The sequence below is a fragment of the Protopterus annectens genome, chromosome 1.part1 (assembly GCF_019279795.1).
Source record: "Protopterus annectens isolate FY-2018-M chromosome 1.part1, PAN1.0, whole genome shotgun sequence".
Taxonomy (NCBI): domain Eukaryota; kingdom Metazoa; phylum Chordata; order Ceratodontiformes; family Protopteridae; genus Protopterus; species Protopterus annectens.
This window is the reverse complement of record NC_056726.1, coordinates 436,745,303-436,766,759: the sequence shown is the minus strand read 5'-3', so window position 1 is coordinate 436,766,759 and position 21,457 is coordinate 436,745,303. Positions and strand designations below refer to the sequence as shown.

The following is a 21,457-nucleotide window of genomic DNA, read 5'->3' as shown; positions in this document are numbered from 1 at the left end:
AATTCATTCTGAGATACTGTTTGAGTTTTTTTTTTTTTTTTTTTTTTTTTTATTAAGAAACTTTTGGAGGATTGTAGGGTTATATAGTTTGGCAACGAATTCCAGGTTTTGCCAATGAAGATGGTAAGCAAGATACCCTTAAGTGCTACTGATAACTGTCATATTTTGTTGTATAAGTCTGAAAGGGAACTTGTCAACATGCTGAGTAAAACCTAATTTTAAGATGGTAAAATAATTATCTGTATTGCTGTACGCATGTACAGATATAACAGTTTAGGACATAGGTTATGAAAGTTATAATATGTTTTCATAGTTTGATAAATAACATTGCTAGGGAGCAAGTTATTGTGCTAAGTAATAACTCATTTTGAAGACAGTATCAGTATGTACAACATGGTAAAAACTGCGTCTGTATGCTGTACACATGTGCAGATATGAGTCGGTTTAGGACTAATTTCTGGAAATTATGACTTTTTTCATATTTTGATAAATAACTTTGCTAGGGATCAAGTAATCGTGCCAGTACATACCTCATTTTGAAGACGGTGTTAGTCCTTACAGCTTGATAAAATAACTGTATCTGCATGCTGTACACATGTACAGACATCAGTTTTTTAGGACTAAGGTGATGAAAATTATATTTTTTCATATTTTAGTGAATGACTTAGCCAAGGAAAAATGTCAACATGCTAAGTAATACCTCATTTTGAAGACAGTATTAGTCCTTACAACATGGTAAAAGAAATGTGGCCTTGAGCTGTACACATGTACATATATCACAATTTGGTTAGGACATACGTTATAGAAATTATTAATTTTTTTCATATGTTAGTAAATAACTTTGCAAGGGAGCATGTCAATGTGCTAAGTAACACCTCATTTTGAAGATAGTATTAATAGTCCCAACATGGTAAAAGAACCGTGTCTGTATGTTGTATACGTGTACAGATATCAAAGTTTGTTTAGGACTTAGGTTATGGAAATTATGATTTTTTTTTCATAATTTTGTAAATAACTTTGGAAAGGAGCATGTCAATGTGCTAAGTAATACCTAATTTTGAGGACAGTACATGCGGACAACAGTACAGATATACATACCAGATTGGTTGAGGCCCGGGTTAACGACGACCGCCACCAGTACTATTGGCCAACAGGGTGCTGGCGGAAATTGGGCAACTGCTGGCCGAAGGAGAAGAGGGGGAAGGCATGCCAGAAGGCAGGTGAAGGCTAGGACTGTGATAGTGAGGGTTGGAACTTTGAATGTTGGTAGTATGACTGGTATAGGGACAGAGCTAGCTGATATGATAGACCGAAGGAAGGCTGGTATATTGTGCGTGCAAGAGACCAGATGGAAGGGGAGTAAGGCTAGGTGTATCGGAGGCGGGTTCAAATTGTTTTATCATGGTGTGGATGGGAGGAGAAATGGCGTAAGTGTTATCCTGAAGGAACAGTATGCCAAGAGTGTTTTGGAGGTGAAAAGAGTGTCAGACAGAGTGATGTTTATGAAGCTGGAAATTGATGGTGTAATGATGAATGTTGTTAGTGCATATGCTCCACAAGTTGGGTGTGTGATGGATGAAAAAGAAAAAATTTTGGAGTGAGTTGGATGAAGTGGTGATGACTGTACCCAAGGGAGAGAGACTGGTGATTTGTGCAGATTTCAATGGGCATGTTGTGAAGGGAACAGAAGGGATGAGGACGTGATGGGTAGGCATGGTGTTAAGCAAAGGAATGCAGAAGGTCAGATGGTAGTGGATTTTGCAAAAAGGATGGACATGGCTGTGATGAATACGTATTTTAACAAGAGGGAGGAGCGTAGGGTGACATACAAGAGTGGAGGAAAAAGCACACAGGTGGATTACATTTTATGTAGAAGGGCCAGTCTAAAGGAGATTGGAGACTATAAAGTGGTGGCAGGGGAAAGTGTAGTTAGGCAGCATAGGATGGTGGTTTGTAGGATGACATTGGTGATCAAGAAGAGGAGGAAGAGTGTGAGGGCAGCACCAAGGATCAAATGGTGGAAATTGAAAAAGGGTAATTGTGAGGTGGAGTTCAGGGAAGAGTTAAGACAGGCACTGGGTGGCAGTGAAGAGTTACCGAATAGCTGGGTAACTACAGCAGTGCTATAAGAGAGATGGCTATAAAGGTGCTTGGCATGACATCTGGAAAGAGGAAGGAGGACAAGGAGACCTGGTGGTGGAATGAAGTACAGGAGAGTATACAGAGAAAGAGGTTGGCGAAGAAGAAGTGGGATTGTCAAAGAGATGAAGAAAGTAGCCAAGAGTATGAGGTGCATGGCAAAGAGAGAGGTGGCGAAGGCTAAGGATATGGCGTATGAAGAGTTGTATGAAAGGCTGGACACTAAGGAGGGAGAAAAGGACCTGTACAGATTGGCTGGACAGAGGGACCGAGCTAGTAAAGATGTGCAGCAGGTAAGGGTGATAAAGGATAATGAGGGAAACGTACTTGCATGCGAAGAGTGTGTTGAGCAGATGGAAAGAATACTTTGAGGGGCTGATGAATGAAGAGAATGAGAGCGAGAGAAGGTTGGATGATGTGCAGACAGTGAATCATGAAGTGCAGTGGATTAGCAAGGAGGAAGTAAGGCTAGCTATGAAGAGGATGAATAATGGAAAGGCTGTTGGTCCAGATGACATACCTGTGGAAGCATGGAGGTGTTTAGGTGAAATGGCAGTGGAGTTTTTAACTAGACTGTTTAATGAAATCTTGGAAAGTGAGAGGATGCCTGAGGAATGGAGAAAAAGTGTTTTGGTACCGGTTTTTAAGAATAAGAGTGATGTGCAGAGCTGTAGTAACTACAGAGGGATTAAAGTGATCACACCATGAAGTTATGGGTAAGACTAGTGGAAACTAGGTTAAGAAGGGAGGTGATGATTAGTGATCAGTACTATGGTTTCATGCCAGGAAAGAGCACTACAGATGCAATGTTTGCTCTGAGAGTGTTGATGGAGAAGTACAGAGAAGGTCAGGAGGAGTTGCACTGTTGTCATGGTGGACTTCGAGAAAGCATATGACAGGGTGCCAAGAGAGGAGTTGTGGTATTGTATGAGGAAGTCAGGAGTGTCAGAGAAGTATGTAAGAGTGGTACAGGATATGTACGAGGGTAGTGTGACAGCAGTGAGGTCTGCGGTGGGAGTGACGGATGCGTTTAAAGTGGAGGTGGGATTACATCAAGGATCAGCTCTGAGCCCTTTCTTATTTGCAATGGTGATGGACAGGTTGACAGACTAGATCAGACAGGAGCCCCCGTGGACTATGATGTTTGCAGATGACATTGTGATCTGTAGTGAGAGTGAGAAACACGTGGAGGAGACCCTGGAGAGGTGGAGATATGTTCTAGAGAGAAGAGGAATGAAGGTCAGCAGGACTAAGACAGAATATATGTGTGTGAATGAGAAGGAGGATAGAAGAATGGTGAAGATGCAGGGAGTAGAGGTGGCAAAGGTGGATGACTTTAAATATTTGGGATCAACAGCTCAGAGTAATGGTGAGTGTGGAAGAGAGGTGAAGAAGAGAGTACAGGCAGGATGGAGTGGGTGGAGAAGAGTGTCAGGAGTGATTTGTGACAGACGAGTACCAGTAAGAGTGAAAGGGAAGGTCACAAGAGGGTAGTGAGACCAGCTATGTTATATGGGTTGGAGACAGTGGCATTGACAAAAAGGCAGGAGTCAGAGCTTGACGTGGCAGAGTTGAAGATGTTAAGATTTGCAGTGGGTGTGACGAGGATGGACAGGATTAGGAATAAGTATATTAGAGGGTCAAGCCCAGGTTGGAAGGTTTGGAGACAAAGCCAGAGAGGCAAGATTACGTTGGTTTGGACATGTGCTGAGGAGGGATGCAGAGTATATTGGGAAAAAGATGCTAAGGATGAAGGTGCCAGGTAACAGGAAAAGAGGAAGGCCTAAGGTAGGGTTTATGGATATGGTGAGAGAGGGCATGCAGGTGGTTGGTGTGACAGAGCAAGATGCAGAAGACGGGAAGAAATGGAAGCAGTTGATCCGCTGTGGCGACCCCTAACGGGAGCAGCCAAATGAAGAAGATTAATAGTTCCAACATGGTGAAAGAACTGTGTCTGAATGTTGTACACATGTACAGATATCAAAGTTTGTTTAGGACTTGGGTTATGGAAAATATGTTTTTTTCATATTTTGGTAAATACTTTGCAAGGGAACTTGTCAGTGTGCCAAGTAATACCTCATTTTGAAGACAGTGTTACTCCTTACAACATGGTAAAAGAACTGTCTGTATGCTGTACATATGTACAGATATCAGTTTGTTTAGTCTTGTAGGATTATGAAAATTATACATTTCCAATACTTCATTATTATACCTATATCTTTGCAAGGGAGCATGGTGATGACACAAATGATGCATCATTTTGAAGATGACATTTAGCCACACAATGTGTACACTGACATGTAGTCTGTCTGTTACAGGTGATGAGATATTATGCTTCATCAGTTATGAGAAATATAATATTAATCCTATTTCTGAGAATATCTCCATAAAGGAGCATCACACAGTAATGGTTAAGGTATCATTTTAAAGCTGACATTCATACAAATTAAATACCGATTGTATGGGTCTACATGGTACATTGACTAAGATATTGTGATTTGTTTCTCCAAAAAGGTAAAAAATATGCACAATATCAGCATTCCTTGGCAAATGTTTAATAATGACTTGGATATGCACTATTGACATTTACACTGTTGGAAAGGGTCTGCTAAACAACTTTTGCATTTACATTTTTAGCCTAGCTCTTATAGTTAGAGTTATGAACATTTGCGTTCTGTATGGTATTACAAATGGATTTTCTGAAAATGAGCTCAGGCTGCACTGCTGTTCCTATGTTAGGAGTAAGCAGGCAGGATTTTCTGACCTGCTCCAGAGTGAATGAGTTAAATCCCTTACAGATGTCACAGAGTCCAAAGAAGAAGGTATTAAACCGTAAATGCACTTGGAATGTGCATCCGAATTGGGACTGTTGTGGCTGCACACCACACATTTTTTTAAACCTGAAGGTTTATCAGCCATTTTTAAATGAAAGAATAAGGAAAACCTTTTTTTTTAAGCAGTAGAAAGAAAAGAAATTACCAGCAATGGTAAATTATAAGGAGAAGTATTAAAAAGTAGCACAGGGGACAGAATACCATCTATGGTAATCTGGAATTCTCTAAGAGTAAAAAAATATAATTTTACAAAATATAAGATTATAATTTTAGATATAATAGGGTTAAAGGGAGGGAAAAGACAGAAAGGTGTAATAACTATAGAAGCTGTACAAGGAACAGCTAAACTCAAACTTTAAAAGCTCATGCGAGAGCTTCACGAGCTATGTCCGAAAGCTATGGCGGCAAACAAGGTGACTAGGACATTATGGGTAAAGTGAGGAGCTCGAGAGTTTAAGTCTTCTCCGATATGGAAGAAGAGGCAGAGTCAGATCAGAAGATTGTATCGGAACCCAACAATTAAGGAATGAATGAAAATAATTACAGAGCTTCCTGTTTCAACAGGGATGGCTTAAACATCTAATATCAGGGCTTCCACATACTAGCTAAAGCTTTTTCAGTCTCCCATAGTGCCATTTTATGCACAGTCCCCTAAATGGCTATTCCCAACACAGCAAACTCAAACTCTGACAGAATCAAGAGGGCATTACTCAGTCCTGATGGTCTAAATAAAAAGGTGCCACAACTTGAGGCCCCCAGCAACCTGAACTCATTCCTATTTGTGTACTTAATGGGAGATTGTTTCAGTGCAGTGACAGCACTCTTTCTATACCAGGATTTAGCATCTATTGTGCCTCCAGGCCCCTGGATAACTGCGGGGGTATTTCTGTATGTCAGAAACAATTTCATGTCAAACCACCCACAACCTAACTCTGAACTCCTAGAGGTCCCAACTCGCCCTTAATAAATCCAACAATTACTTAGTTGTAGCTGCAGGTCTTCATCAATGTCCCCTGCACATCATGAAAAGGACTGTACATCATTAAGGTGATAAACATCAAACCGAATAACTCCTTGGTAGTGGTCTAATTATCCCAATATTTGTCAGCACAGTCACACCTCTATATAAAAAAAAGTTATGTTCTTGCCATAACGTTCCATGTGAGTTGTTCATCTAGCCTTAGTTCTTACACGTGGGTTCGGTGCCGATCCATCGGCTCCCAGTCGGCCGCTGTCCAAGCTCAAGATCTTTGAGTAGCTTGGAGGCACAGTCCCTATCCCATGATGCTCTCTGACTAACCTCAGTTTGCTAAACCCAGCAAGAAAGAATACAACTAAATATACCAATATGCAAAATATATACATATGTATACACATATTTACAATTAGCTAAGAGATACTCTGGCTGGAGTGAAGGACACTAGTAAGACCAACCAGACCACCAGTCATACCTGTTCTTCAAGAACCAGAGGTGGAAGGTGGGAGGAAGTGTAAGAACAAGGGCGAGATGAACAAGTCACATGGAACGTTATGGTAAGAACAACTTCTTTATGTGAAGTTGTTCAATCTCGCCGTTTGTTCTTACATGTGGGTAGCGTCCCAGGCACCCTAATTCTGGGTGGCTCATGGCAGTACATTCCTGAGAACAGTGGAACCAAAGGAAGCCCTGTCCCTGGAGGCTCTGTCCACTTTGTAGTGAGTGATAAACATATGAGGTTTGGGCCAAGTAGCAGCTGCACAAATGTCCAAAGGCAAACGGGCTGCATGAGCCAGAGATGTAGAGAGACAGCCCTGGTAGAATGAGTTTTCACGTCACGTTCTAAGGGTTGGCTGGCTGAAGAATATATAAATTTTATACCATCGGACAACCATTTAGACAATGTAACTTTAGATACAGGAAACCCCTTCTTACTATCCGCATGGGAAACAAAGAGCTGATCCGATTTCCTAAATTCCTTTGTTCTGTCCAAATAAAACCTCAATTGTCTGTGAACATCAAGCTTTTATAACATGTATTCCAATTTAATAGAAAAGTGTTTGAAAAAAGTGGGAAGCTCAATAGACTGGTTCAAATTAGGCTCGGAGCAGATTTTAGGAAGAAAGGTAGGATTTGTCCAGAGAGACACTCTGTCGGGGTGAAATACCAGATACAGAGGTCTGATAGAAATAGCTCGTAGTTCAGAAACTCTAAGCGCCGAGGTAACAGCCACTAAGAAAAGTGTCTTCCAAGAAAAACTTCAGAAGACAAGATGATGCAGGCTCAAAAGGGGGAAGCATAACTTGAGAAAGTACTAAATTTAGATTCCAGGGAGTAACTGGATGTCTGATAGGTGGGCCTTAGGTGATGAGTCCCTTTCAGAAAGGCTTTACATAATCTGTGAGATATAAAAAGAAGTTATGTACTCACCATAACGTTCCATCTGAGTAGGTACTTCATTTGTCTGCAACCTGTGGGTATCGGATTCGATCTCGGATCCGAGCCGGCAGCTTTCCAAGCTACAAGATCCGAGCTCCTAACTCCTCCCCCTACCCATAATCCCCTGCTATGTACTACATTACCTCAGATCGAATTTTTTGCCTCTTACACAACTCCTACCTTCGATAGTGGAAGCAACACCAGATAAACTGTCCTAAGGCAGAAAAAGATCTCTTTGGTGATAGAAATCTCGAAAGGTTCGGGGGATGGCAGGGGGGGTCTGCTGCGGACAAATAAAGTACCTACTCAGATGGAACGTTATGGTGAGTACATAACGTCTTTATCTGAAGTAGTTACTTCATTTGCTCTGCAACCTGTGGGACAGAGTCCCCAGCTACCTAGGGAGAAACCCTGGGAGGCCTATGGAAGGATATTCCGAAGCACCGCAGAGCCAAAGGAAGCACTACCTCTCGATACCATATCCAACTTATAATGAGAAATAAACGTATGTGACGAGGACCAGGTAGCTGCAGAGCATATGTCATCCAAGGGGATCCTAGACCAGAAGGCTGCAGAGGTGGCCACAGCCCTCGTAGAGTCAGCGCGAATTCCCGTAGGAACCGGTTTGCCTGCAGATAAGTACCCGTGGACTATGCATTGACAAATCCAATTTGCTATAGTCACTTTGGAAATGGCCTTACCCATGGCTGATTTAGCAAGAGACACAAACAACTGGTCCGATTTGTGAAAATCCTTAGTCCTGTGCAGGTAGAAACGCAGTTGTCTGTGCACATCCAATTTATGCAATGTGTATTCTCCTTTATTCTGAAAGTTTGGGAAGAACACGGGTAAGTTTATTGATTGATTGATATTTGACTCCGAAGCCACCTTAGGTAAGAACGACGGATTAGTCCTGAGGAACACTCTATCCTTATGAAAAATGAGATAAGGATGCTTCATACATAAAGCTTGAAGCTCTGATACCCTTTTGGCTGAAGTAATGGCAACCAAAAAGGCTGTTTTCCAGGACAAGAACTTTAATGGAACTGAAGCCGCGGGTTCAAAGGGCGGGCCTGTCAAGGCTTGTAAGACTAAGGCCAAATCCCATGGAGGCACCACCACTTTCACCAGAGGCTTCAGGAGAAAAACGCCCCGTAAGAAGGTTTGACATAATTTTGTAGAAGCCAAAGATCCTAGTCAGTCTCCCACATGGAAATGGCTGCCAATTGCACCTTAACTGTTGAGGCACTTGCTCCTTGTCTGAATATCAGAGACAGGAAGTCTAGAATAGTATAGGAACTGTAAATGGATCCAGGCCTCTATCTTTGGCCCAGACAGAGAAGCGTTTCCATTTACTGTAGTAAATCTTCCTAGTAGTCGGCTTATGTGCGGCGACTAGAATGGCCTTAACAGGAGATGAGATACCGGGAGTCTTAGCCATCAGTGGAACTGGAGCAACCAAGCCGAAAGCTTGAGGTTCACCAGGTTCGGGGTTTGTAATCCCGCCGGATGTGAAATCAGGTCTGGAATGGGATCCAGTATCCATGGCGTAGATACACTGCGAGACCGCAGGTACGGGAACCAGATCTGGCGAGGCCAGAATGGGGCTATGAGGATAACTCTGCTCCCCAACTGACGGGCTTTCTGTATGAACTTGGTTATGAGCGGAAGGGGTGGATAGGCATACAGTAGACGGGACGGCCAAGCATGGACTAGAGCGTCTCTGGGATTCTCCCCTTCAGGGGGAAGTATTGCGAAGTACTCGCTGCATTTTGTGTTTAAGGGAGAAGCAAAAAGATCGCAGCAAGGCCAACCCCATTTGCGGAAGATCTGCTTCGCAACTGATGGATTGAGAGACCACTCGTACGGAGTGAGAATCACTCTGCTCAGTTTGTCCGCCAAAATGTTGGACCGACCCGGAATGTGCGTTGCTACCAGAAAGCGGTGGATATCGCCCATTCCAGGAAATCGGAGTACTCAACGGATGGAGTATCAGGGACCACTGAACTTGAAGGGTCCACTGCAGAATCCTCATTCGCAGACGCGCGTGAAGGGCGAGAGTGATCGCTGCTGCCATAGATCCTAGTGCCCTCAGAACTAATTCCGCCTTCGGGGTCGGGCTTTGAAGAAGAATTAGCACCTGACACGACAAGCTATTTATCCTGTCCGCAGTTAGCATTGCTCGAGAAATGCGGGTATCTAACTTGGCCCCTATGAACTCCAGGACCTGCACGGGGCAAAGAGAGGATTTCTCGAGGTTTACAGAGATGCCTAAGCTCTGGGCAAGGGTCAGAGCATAATCTCTTGCCAGGCAGAGCTGATGCCTGTTGGTGGCGGTAAGGAGCCAGTCGTCTAGGTACGGGAAGACCTGAATGCCCTGAAGTCTCAGGTGGGCTGCAACCACTGCCATGACCTTGGTGAACACCCTGGGGGCCGAGGTGAGGCCGAACGGGAGAACCCTGAACTGGTAATGACTGGCTCCCAGCCGGAAGCGGAGAAACCTTCTGGATCGGCTGTCCATCAAGATGTGGTAATACGCATCCTTGAGGTCTATCGAGCACATCCAGTCGTTCTGTCGCAGAAGGGGGAGAATAGATTGGAGGGTGACCATCCGGAACTTTTCTTTGGGAATGAACAGGTTCAAAGCGGAGAGGTCTAGAATGGGTCTGAGGTCCCCCGTCTTTTTTGGCACTAAAAAGAACCTGGAATAATAACCCGATCCGGACTGGTCTGGGGGGACGGGCTGGATGGCTCTTTTTTCTAGCAACTTCAGGATTTCTGAAGCTGCTGCCTCCCTTCGATCGGGTGGAACATCGGGGAGGTGTCTGGTCGAGGGAGGGTGGTTTATGAAGGGGATGGAATAACCTCTGGATATGAGGCGGAGCACCCATTGATCTGTCGTAATGGACTCCCAGTTTGACAGGTGCTCCGACAACCGCACCCCAACTGCCTCCAGAGAGGGACAGCCGGGTAAGCCCTCAGGGCTGCTGCGCGGGTCTATCCGGGAAAGGTTCCCTGGACCCGAAGTTACGCGGTCCCCCTCTGCCTCTGGGCCGGCGTCCTCCTTGTCCTCCTCTGCCTCTAGAGGACGAGGGGTCCGAAGCCGGATGGGATTGCTGGGACTTACGGAACCACAGCTTCTTTTGTCCCCTCTGATTCCTAGAAAAGGATAGTTGGGGATTAGAGAAGTGGACCCCGATGGCAGACAGCGTCTTCCCATCCTTCTCGCTTTGGACCAGCGTCTCGCGAACGGTCTCGCTAAAGAGCGAAGATCCGTCAAAGGGTGCATTCACGAAGGATGCCTTGAAGGGATCCGCGAAATCGCAAAGACGGAGCCAAGAGTGACGTTGCAAGACGACCCCGGCTCCGCTGGCCCTAGCGGCTCCCTCCGTGGCATGGGAGACTAGAAGCATGGACGTGTTAGAGATGGACTTTAGAGTGGCCATACGACTCGAGAAAACTTTTTTGTCCTCGACTGACATGGACTCCGGGGGGCTGCAGCGTATTCCTTAATTAAGTCTCGTTGCAGCCTAATGGTATGTGCCATGTAGTTAAGCTCCCTTATGGAAAAGGTCGCTGAACTAAACATCCGCTTCCCAATGCGGTCCAGTGCTCGAGATTCCTTATCTGGCGGGTGAACCGAAGAGCTCTCCTGTGCGAGTTCTCTCTTGGTGGCAGCCGCCACCAAAATGGCATCCACTGGTGTTCCCTTGGCCCAAGACAATCTATCCACTGGGGGGCTAAGGATCTTGCCGGGTCGCTTCGGAATAGGCTCCACGGTGTTGGGCTCCTTCCACGCCCTGGTAGTAATGAGGTCTACCAGGGGGTCAGCCGGGGGGGGACACCCAGGAGGTAGAAGGGCCTGCCTCAAACGCATCCAGGAACATGGATTCATCTGCGGAAGGTTTTTGGGCAAACCACCCCCCTCTAATACGCAACATTTCCATGATGTCTCTGAAGGAGACATCCTCGGGTGGGGGGGGGGTGACCTTGGGGAACCTTCCCCTTCTTTTAAATCTGTGTCGGTTGTGACGGACTCGGGGGAGTCCGGGTGCCTCCTCTTGCACCGACGTTTTCAAGGGACCTCTTCGGTGGGACTGTCCGAAGAGGGCTCGTCAACGGGGTCCTGTTCCTCTAAGGGAACCAACTGGAGGGCTTGGGCAGGCTGTCCCGATGGTCGGATGATGGAGGATAGACCCACATGCAGCGGGGGTACGGGAGGATCTGACGCCCGGACCGGGGACCTGGAGGTCCTCGACAGTACCCTCTCCACAACCTCAAAAGCCGAAGGAGAGCTACTCTCGCCAGGCTCCGAGAGCAATCTCCTCGGCTCCGAGGTAGGTATCGGGGTCGGAGCCGATGCAGCCGGAGCCGAGAGAGAGGTGTGCGCCGAACCCAATAGAGCCGAAGACACACCAGCTCCCCCGGATCCGATGCTCAGCCCTCGGCCCCGAGAGCTCGGATCCGACACTCGAAGGCACAGTCGGCGTCGAAGCGATCGGAGCTATCGGCGCCAACGAATCCCCGGTTCTGAATGGGCCCGGATCCGATAACTCTGAGACCCAAAAACGGGTCGGAGAAGGAGTAATCGGAGCAAATATGGGGGCCGCACTCCCCCCCAGAGGGGGGGGGCAAGAGCACCCCCATCTGCATTTGGGTCTGGATGAATCGGCGCATCATCCGATCCATATCTGCTTCAGTGAGGCTTCTTGTTGATCTTGAAGAAGTCGTCGAGGCGGGCTGGGAGGGTCGCCTCGATGACCTCGAGGGAGACCGATCCTCCTCCAGCTGCGGAGAAAAACGAGGTGAACGGAGCCGAAAGGGGGAGGATCTGTAGCCCCTCGAGGGAGACTTAGTCAGCTTAGACGGCAGGGCTGAAGGTTGAGTCTCAGCCCGCCTTTTGTGGGACTTATGTCCCTTGTCTTTATGCCTTTTTTCCACCGTAGTGGAGGTACCTGAATCCCCCGAACTCAAACCCAAAGAGGGAGGTTGAGTCGGGAGCCCAGAAGGCACGAGGGCTGTGGAGACAGCCTGTGCCTGAGAGGGGGAGGAAGAAGAAACTGATTCCTGAGGCAACAAGCCCGCCAGGATCAGCTTGTTCTTCCTGTCCCTAATAGCTCGGGGATTAAAGGCCGCGCAGATTGTGCAGGCCGATGACAAATGGGCCGCCCCCAAGCATAAAACGCACTGAGTGTGGCCATCAGCCGGCGAAAGCTTATGGCCACACTCAGTACACTTTGAGAACACCGCCTTAGGCCCTTTAGCCATAACACCACTCACACCAAAAAACACACCCAAACACTAAGGGGGGGAGGGTGAAAGGCGGGAACTAACAGAAACAATACTAGTTAGAAAGGGGGGAACAAAGGTACCTAAGTAACTACACTTTCGCTAACTAACCCAAGAAAACTAAACACTCACAAAAAGAAAGTTTTTTTTTTTTTTTACAAAGAAAAAGGTTCAATCTCACCAAAAGCCAAGGAGCTCTTCAAAAGTAGCTGCTTCAGCCGCGGCAAAAAACGATCTGAGGTAATGTAGCACATAGCAGGGGATTATGGGTAGGGGGAAGGAGCTAGGAGCTCGGATCTTGTAGCTTGGAAAGCTGCCGGCACGGATCCGAGATCGGATCCGATACCCACAGGTTGCAGAGCAAATGAAGTAACTACTTCAGATTATTAGAGTTTTCGCATCCTAAATGAAAGTTGGATATTGCAGCCAATTGAACCCTTACAGTGGCATCTGTCAAGAACTAAGGAGTGACATAGGGATCAATATCATGTTGAGAAGCCCAAGAAACAAACCGCTTCCATTTACTGTTGTACACTTTCCTGGTGGAGACTTTATGAGAACAAACTAGAATATGTTGCACTGCGGAAGACAAATTATATGACCTGACTAGGTTGGGAAGTGGAGCAGCCAAGCTGTCAGTTTGAGGGAGTGAAGAGATGGGTGGAGAACTCCCGACGAGCGAGTCAGAAGGTCTGACACTGGGTCCAGAATCCAAGGTTCTCCCACTTGATATTGCTGAACGAAGGGGAACCATATCTGCTGAGGCCAAAACAGGGCTATCAGAATAACAGTCCTTTCCAAGCTTTTGGCTTTCTGTAAAAATCTGGGGATCAGAGGGGTTGCTGGAAAGGCATAAAGGAGACCCGAGGGCCAATCATGTACGAGCGAATTCCTTGGGCTGCCCCCAGTGGAGGATACAGGGCAAAGTAGCTTCTGCATTTGGCATTTATCGGGGAGGCAAAAAGGTCGCAGCAAGGCTGGCCCCATCTGCGGAATATCATTTCCGCCCCTTGTTCTTTGAGGGACCACTAGTGGGGCAACAGAATGGCTCTGCTCAGTTTGCCCGCTATCACGATGGATGTCCCCGGGATGTGCGTTGCTATCAGAAAGCACCCGGTGGATATAGCCCACTGCCAAATTTTCAGGGCCTCTCGGCATAAGGTGTAAGACTTGGTTCTCCCCGGTTTGTTGATATACCAGACAACCGACATGTTGTCCGTTTGGATTGCAATCTTCTCCCGAGGTAGAGTGTCGCGAGAAAGTGCTGTAATGCTAGAAACACCGCTCTCAACTCTAGGACACTGATGTGCAAATGGGATTCCATCTCTGACCAAGTACCTTGGACATTTCTTCCCTAAACCAGTCCCCCCACCCTATCAGGGAAGTGTCCGTGGTCACCGTGGCTGAGGAAGGGGGGGAAGTACAAATGGACGACCTACAGTTACTTGGTGGCTGTTCAACCACCAAAGAAAGTCCGTTTTGCAAGCATCTGTCAGTAGAATCCTGAACGACATTGGAAGCTGTAGATAAGACCACTGGGTGAAAAGTAACCATTGGAGTATTCTCATGTGCATCCGTCCCACAGGAACCGCTATGAGCGTGGCTGCCATGGTACCCAATAGCTTCAGAACCTGGGAGGCCGGTACTCTTCTTTCCATTAGCAAGTGGGACACCTGATTTCATAGAGAGATTACTCTTGCTTGAGGAAATCTGACCAAGGTGGTAGTGGTGCCTAGATCTGCTCCTACAAAGGAAATATGCTGAGACAGTAATAAAGCAGATTTTTCGAAATTTATGGTTATGCCTAACTGAGAGCACATATTGATTATGTAATCTCTGGAGAGAATCAGTTGATGCCTGGTGGTGGTGGTTAGCAGCCAGTCGTCCAGGTATGGAAACACCTGGAATCCAAGATGTCTCAGGTGAGCCATAACCACTGCCATGCATTTGATGAACACTCTGGGGGCTGTGATGAGACCAAAGGACAGTGCTTGGAATTGGTAGTGACTGGCCCCCAGCCGGAAACACAAATGATCTCTGGATGGTCTGGCCATTTTGATGTGGTAGTACGCACCCCTGAGATCTATAGAGCACATCCAATTGCCCGTTCCTAAGAATGGTAGTATCGATTGAAGCGTGACCATCCAGAACGTTTCCTTCTTGACAAAGGTGTTGAGTCTGCTGAGGTCTAATATGGGCCTCCAGTCCCCCGATTTCTTTGGAACTAAAAAGAACCTGGAGTAAGTTCCGGATCCTGTCTGGTCCGCTGGGACTGGCTGGATGACTCTTTCTAGCAGCTTGTGGATTTCTATGGCTGCTTGATGCCGCAGATTGGGTGGAACGTCTGGGATTCTTGTTTGAATAGGAGGGGATTCTAAAAATGGAATGATGTAACCTCTGGTAACTATATGCTTTGTACCCAGGAATCTGCTGCAATTCCTAGCCAGGCATCTGGGTACAAAGCCAAGTGACCCCCGACTGCCTCCAGAGCCGGACAGTCGGGCCTCCTTTCAGGAGCGCTGATAGGGCTTGCCAAGGAACTGCTCCCTGTCACCCTGGTTGTGCGGACCCCCCTCTGCTGTTCGGGTGACGTCTTCCGTTATTACCCCCTCCTCTGCCCCTGGAGGGAGGTTCACTACATGTGTTTTGGAAAGCTCCTTGGGATTTCCGAAACCACATTTTTCCACCTCTCTGCCCTTTGGGGTATGATCTAGTAGGGGTGGGAAAATGGACTCCTACAGTAGATAGAGTCTTTCCCTCCTGCTCACACCTAGTGAGAGTCTCCTTGACTTTGGGCCCAAACAGGGAAGAGCCATCAAATGGGGTGTTGACAAAGGAAGACTTGAAGGCTTCCACAAAGGAGCATAAGCGCATCCAAGATGGTCTCCGCAGAGCTATCGCTGAACCTGCCACTCGACTTGACCTATCGGCTGCATAAGAAATGAGCCGCAAGTACAAGTTCACAATAGAATTAAGGGTGTTAAGCTGTGCCGTCACATTCTCATAGACAGCATCACCTGGGTTGCCCTTTAGAACATCTCCAAGCTCTTTGAGGAGATCTCGTTGAAGATGGGTGAAATGGGTTAAATAGTTAAGCGATCTCATAGCAAATGTTGCAGAACTAAAGATTCATTTCCCGTATCTGTCCATCGTCCTAGTGTCTCTATTAGGAGGATGGACAGAAGAGGAGGTTTCTGACATCCCTTTCTTGGTGGCCACCGCCACCACCATGGCATCAACGGGAACTCCCTTTCTGAGAAAAGTCCTGACTAGGGGGGAGGTGATAAATTTGTTAGGCCTCCGAGGGACCAGTTCCATGGAATCAGGAGACTCCCACGCCCTTCGAGCGACCAAATTCATTAGTTCGTCAAAGGTTGGAGTAACCCAGGAGATGGAAGGTTGAGACCCAAAGGCCTTCAGGAGCACCGACTCATCCTCAGTAGGGATAACGGACTGCCAATCACCCCTCTGCTTTAGTATTTCCAGGATGTCTGCAAAGGAGACATCCTCCGAGGGGGACCATGGGGACCCTTCTGATTCCTCTAAGCCGGTGTCTGATGTCAAGGATTCCTGAGGGGAATCCAAATGCCTCCTCTTGCACAATCTCTTTCTGGGGACCTTATCAGTGGGGGCATTTGGTGAAGTCTCAGTAGAGCAGGGTTCACCCGATGGGGTTACCTGAGGCTCTGGGTCTCGACACTTGGTAGGAACCTGCGATGTAGAGACAGAACGTGGCCCTTTAGGGGAGAAAGAGGAAAGATCCAAGGATGTGAGGGTCTTAGCAAACATAACCCTCCTCATGGCATCGAAAGCCCCGAAGGCCCCGGTGTCTTGACCCAAGGAATCCGCTGGATCTGAGGAAGACGGCAACCTCCTTGGTGCCGCGACCACAGGCTCCGAACCAGAAAATGGAGCTGAGCTCATCTGCGCTGAAGCCCTGGGAGGAACAGACACATCAGTTTGACCCCCCCCCCCAGAACCGACGAGGGAGTGTTGGCTCAGAGATTCTTCAAACGGAACAGAAGAAATCAAGGTCGACGGGGCCAAAGGCACTGGGACAGGCCTCAGCGCTGAGGGTTCCACAACCATCAGATCTTCTCCTTCCAGCTCCGAAGGCTCGGCTAGCCTCGGAGGAGTAGTAACAGCCAATGGGACGGTCGCAGGCTTCAAAGTTAGTTGGGACGAAAGCAGAGAGTAATTTGACCAAAGCGGGGTTTTCTAAGAGCCTCTACACCACATGGTCCACATCATGTCCGAAAGGGTCTCCGAAGAACGGGTCGAAGGAGCCGAAGAAGCCACCGACCTAAGGATCGGAGACTTTAAAACCTCTCACATTGGCTCCAGCACTGGGGTTTGGCTCTGAGATATCAGCTCGGTGCACGGCTCCGAAAACTGTTGAGCCGGCGACTGCGCCTTCATAGAGGTGCTCGTAATTGTTCTAGTTTTTACTTTTATAGATAATGAGTGCTACTTTCTCAGCCATTGAGTGATCCTGTGAATATTTTTGTGGGAACTTCACATTGTTTATTTTCTGCGTTTCTCAAACTCTGTTAGCACCAATGTGCTGCAGCAAGTTTAGTACGTTCATAAGTCAATACTAAGCCAGCTGCCCAGGACGACCATTTTAAGCTTAGCCAATATCCTGAGGTCAGAATCAAGGCCTGTATTTGTATTATAAAATACCTTAAACATTATACCAAATCCATTCCCCAAGTTGTAAAAAGTTCCCTCAATGAGACCATTATTACAGACTACTCCAGGCTAGCCTACTTCAGCTTGTAGAAGACCAAGACAAAGCTTCCAACAATCCCCCACAAATGGGCTTACTCTAGACTTTATCCAGCACCTAAATGTCTGCACAGAAAAGTCAGTATCTGTTTGCTCTAAGTAACAGTAAATTCAGGAATAAACCTCTCCTGTGGCATTCCAGTATTAAAAAAATTGAACAACAAAACGGAAAATAAATACCCATTTGTCTACATCAAAGGAAAGAATGAAACATATCAAGGAAATAAAAAGCACGATTAGAAAAAGTGAGGTGAATATATGCTTAAGGTATCTACTAATGCCAAAGCCAACTGCAAACCTTTTCTTCATTTGTATCAGGAAATAGAGGATTTCCAAAAATTTAGTTCCCCCTGAAATTATTTTGGAACAAGTCTCAGAATCCCTATCAAAGGCTAAGAATAATAATCTCGTACAGCCCATACAATATAATAAGCTGCATTCTCATCAATGTCCTAATATGCACTTCCCAAGCTTCTAATTAACCACAACCTATCCAGATGATTTGTGATTGAGGGACAACCTCTGCGACTCCCCTGCATAAGGCAAGTCATCTACAGACCTGGACAATTACATGCCAATTAGCCTCACCAGTCTTACTTGCTAAGACATGAAATTTATCATAGCAAAAATCCTTCCTGCGGACAAACATTAATTAAATGAACTATGGCCCAATCAGGTTGGTGTTGTGAAGGGAAGGCCCTGTTCCCTGACACTAATAATCTTCTTTGCAAAGGTTGCAGAGACTATGAACAGTGGTCAATTAGTGCACACTGCCCGTCTCAACCTGGCCAAGGCTTCTACTCTCCCCACCTACATATATACTAATATTACTGAATAATTCTGTTACACTTAACGTAAACCTCTCTGCTGTCCATTGGATTGGAAATTGGCTATCCACCAGATCCCAACTTGCGAAAGATGCCTGCATCCTCTCTGAATGGAAAAATGTAACTTTTGGGGTACCACAGGGTTCAATGCTGGGTTATCTCTTATTTGGCATTTATTCTGCAGACATCCAAGCCAAAATTCCAAAAGTGTGGTTGACCAAGTTTGCTAATAAATATACATACAGCATAATTATTCGCGCATCCACTGATGCTAAACTCCTCTGAAAAGGACTTAAATATACATGGTATCTGACGTACTGAAAATGAGCTCAAGTTAAATGCAACAAAAGTGCAGCATAATATTTGGTAAAAAAACTGATCCCACCTCACATTATAAATGGTGCTCCTCTTTAGACAGACACTGTCATAAGAGACCTAGGTACACACATTGACATAATTTTCATTCAATCACCAAAGCCAAATCACTAAAGGACTGAACTTTAACTGCATTTAACTTTTCAGGGTACCCATTTCTTCCTGAGAAAAATCAAAAGACCAACAGACATTACAAGAAATGTGTAAAAATCAGTTAAATTATCTTACCTTCAGCAACCCCATATGAACTAACAGGGTAGTAAGAAACATATGTGTATTGAATTTTGAAGAACTAAAGGCTTTGTCCAGTAAAGTATCTGTAGAATAAAAATTAATGTCTCTTTAGTCTACATAAACGGATGCATTTAAATTTATACAAACCAAAGGATATATTTAAAGGACTGAAAAACATGCCTAAGTAAAGTATACATTTTTAGGCACTGAAAAATATCCATAATTAATGATGGATAGGGCAGAGTAAACAATTTCCATAAAGGGCAACAACTAAATTATATACAAGCTTTTAACTTTGGTAGGATTCAAAAGTTTTATCCCACCTTTAAACGCACCCTTTTCACAACACACAAAAAAATGAAAACAGTCTAAGAAAGTTATGAACATTATAGCAAAACAGAAAATAACAGGCAATCCTTAACTGTATCAGTTGATTTGTCAGGTCTTCTGCAGAAGCAACTGACAGTAGGTGTTAGCAGGTAAATATGATCAGGAAAAGACTAGCAATAACATGAAATTAATGTGCAAATGAGAAAACTGCAATGCAGCGATTCTGTTAGCAGTAATTTAGGCATGTGTATCCTAGTACTGCATGAAGTGACTAAAAACAACTGGAATTTCATTGACTGTGTTAAACTGGTGGAAGAATTCTAAAGCATGAATCCAGTACTGATTTGTTAATATTTAAGATGAAACTGACGACACTGAAGTAACAAAGTAAAGCTTCAATTTTAAGCAATATTTCCACAAAAAATTGAACTGTATGCTATACTGTAACAGTGGTTCTGTATAGTACACAGAGGTATCTTAAATGTGAAGTGGAAAGAGTTGTCATTAACTGCTCCATGTTATATTTTCTATTAACTGTAATGTATCCGGGCTTTAACACAAAAAAAAAAAAAAAAAAAAAAGTTAATGTAAGGTTAAAGTGGTCTGCTGGGGGGTGTAAAATTTTATTCATCATTGTGTGTGTAGAATTAAAAAAAAAAAAACCTACCCTATTTTCAAAGAGGTGGATGTCTAGACTAATGCCCTTAGTTTACGAAACAGACAACTGTTTCTTTAGCAAACAGGCTTAGAAAACAAAAGAAAATTATGACAAGCATTAATGACTGTAGGTCCTTGCATTTGCAAATTTATTAGGCATTTATTTTCCACTAGCAATTGCCTTTAACTGGACATGACAAACAGGTGCAAGTAATAAAAATATGAGAGGTCTGACCAGTGTACGGTTTTAGTTGGAGACAATCAGCATACCAGTGCAAGAAATAATTCATTAAAGGTATGAACAGTGTGCTGTGAGTGAAATGTACAAGGTACAATATAATTAACTTTTAAAAGGTAAACCAGCAAGCAGTTCAGTAAAAATAAATGAAATCTGAACCTGTGGGACATGAAAAGTTATACAAGTAGTAGCCTCCCCACCATGCCTAGTACTTGAATGCACAACTTTGTTTATTTAAAGGTGGCTGGAACATACTTTAAGACTAAAGTTACAAGTTTCCTGACGGCATGCAGGTTAATTTTACACCTGGGAGGAGAACAGAGATAAGGTAAAGACAGACAGCAATATGTTTAAGTGGGAACACAGGTTCTAAGAAGCATGAGCATGGTTAACCCTAATTTTAAAAAAAGTAGTGCCTGAGGGTGCAGCTGTTAATTTGGGACAACTGCTCCTATTTTGAGGGGTAAACTTTTTTTGAAAAGTGTATAAACTTCTTTGCTACAAGTTAAAAGATGGAGTTTTGAAAATGTATTCTTTTCGAGTATTTACTTTATTGAAGTGAAAATTCTGGGAAAATATGACATTGGCCTGAAAGAGATGAGGAGGAACTTCTTGCAAGTTCAGCTTGCCATGCTATACTTACTGTTCATGCATGTAAACGCCAAGTTCGAAATACGTATTCAAAAGAACTGTCATGTACTCTTGGTGGGAGACGCAGCTTTGTACTAGAATAGATGCTTTGTCAGTATTAACAGACTGTAAATGGATTTCCAAATATAGAAGAAAAGTAGAGTACTGAATTACGTTACGTGTAGGGTGCAAATAATGCTGAAGGAGAAGCATTTGGAAAAAAAAAAAACGAGCACCAAAATTTGACAAAGAAAGGATTTCAGAATGAACATTCAGAAGAGTACCAGAAATGAAGAAAAAGGGGAGTAATACTTTTTGTGAGAGGGGCACCAACAATGATGAAAGAGGGAAAAAAGGAACTCTTAGCACATTTGTAGTACTAAGGGGTAAATGGCAGGGAAGGAGGATTAAACTGGCATGCATTTAATGTTTACCTTATGGAACTATTATGGAGCTCAGGAGAACTTTTCAATAGTAATCATTTATGGGGTGGGGACTAGAACCTGACTTGCAGTAGTGAGGATTTAACAGGGGGATCCAGAAGAGAAAGCATATCAGAAGAGTGCAGATTTCTGAAGAAATGAAAGCGAATATTTGGCATGTAATATGTGAATTTAGCAGCAGGAACTCTAGTACACTTTACACATTAGTCAAAATACAATAAATGGGACACACTAGACAAATTATATTTCATAACAGC

General features: G+C 45.0%; 1 protein-coding gene across 1 annotated transcript in view; it reads right to left on the bottom strand.

Annotated features, from left to right (window-relative positions):
* RANGAP1 (Ran GTPase activating protein 1) overlaps positions 1–21,457 on the bottom strand; it is a 1,872,200-nt gene that overhangs the window by 268,708 nt on the left and 1,582,035 nt on the right. Inside the window, exon 10 of the mRNA XM_044087098.1 lies at positions 18,897–18,985. Coding sequence (XP_043943033.1) covers positions 18,897–18,985 — 89 coding nt within the window. The remainder of the gene's footprint in view (positions 1–18,896; positions 18,986–21,457) is intronic.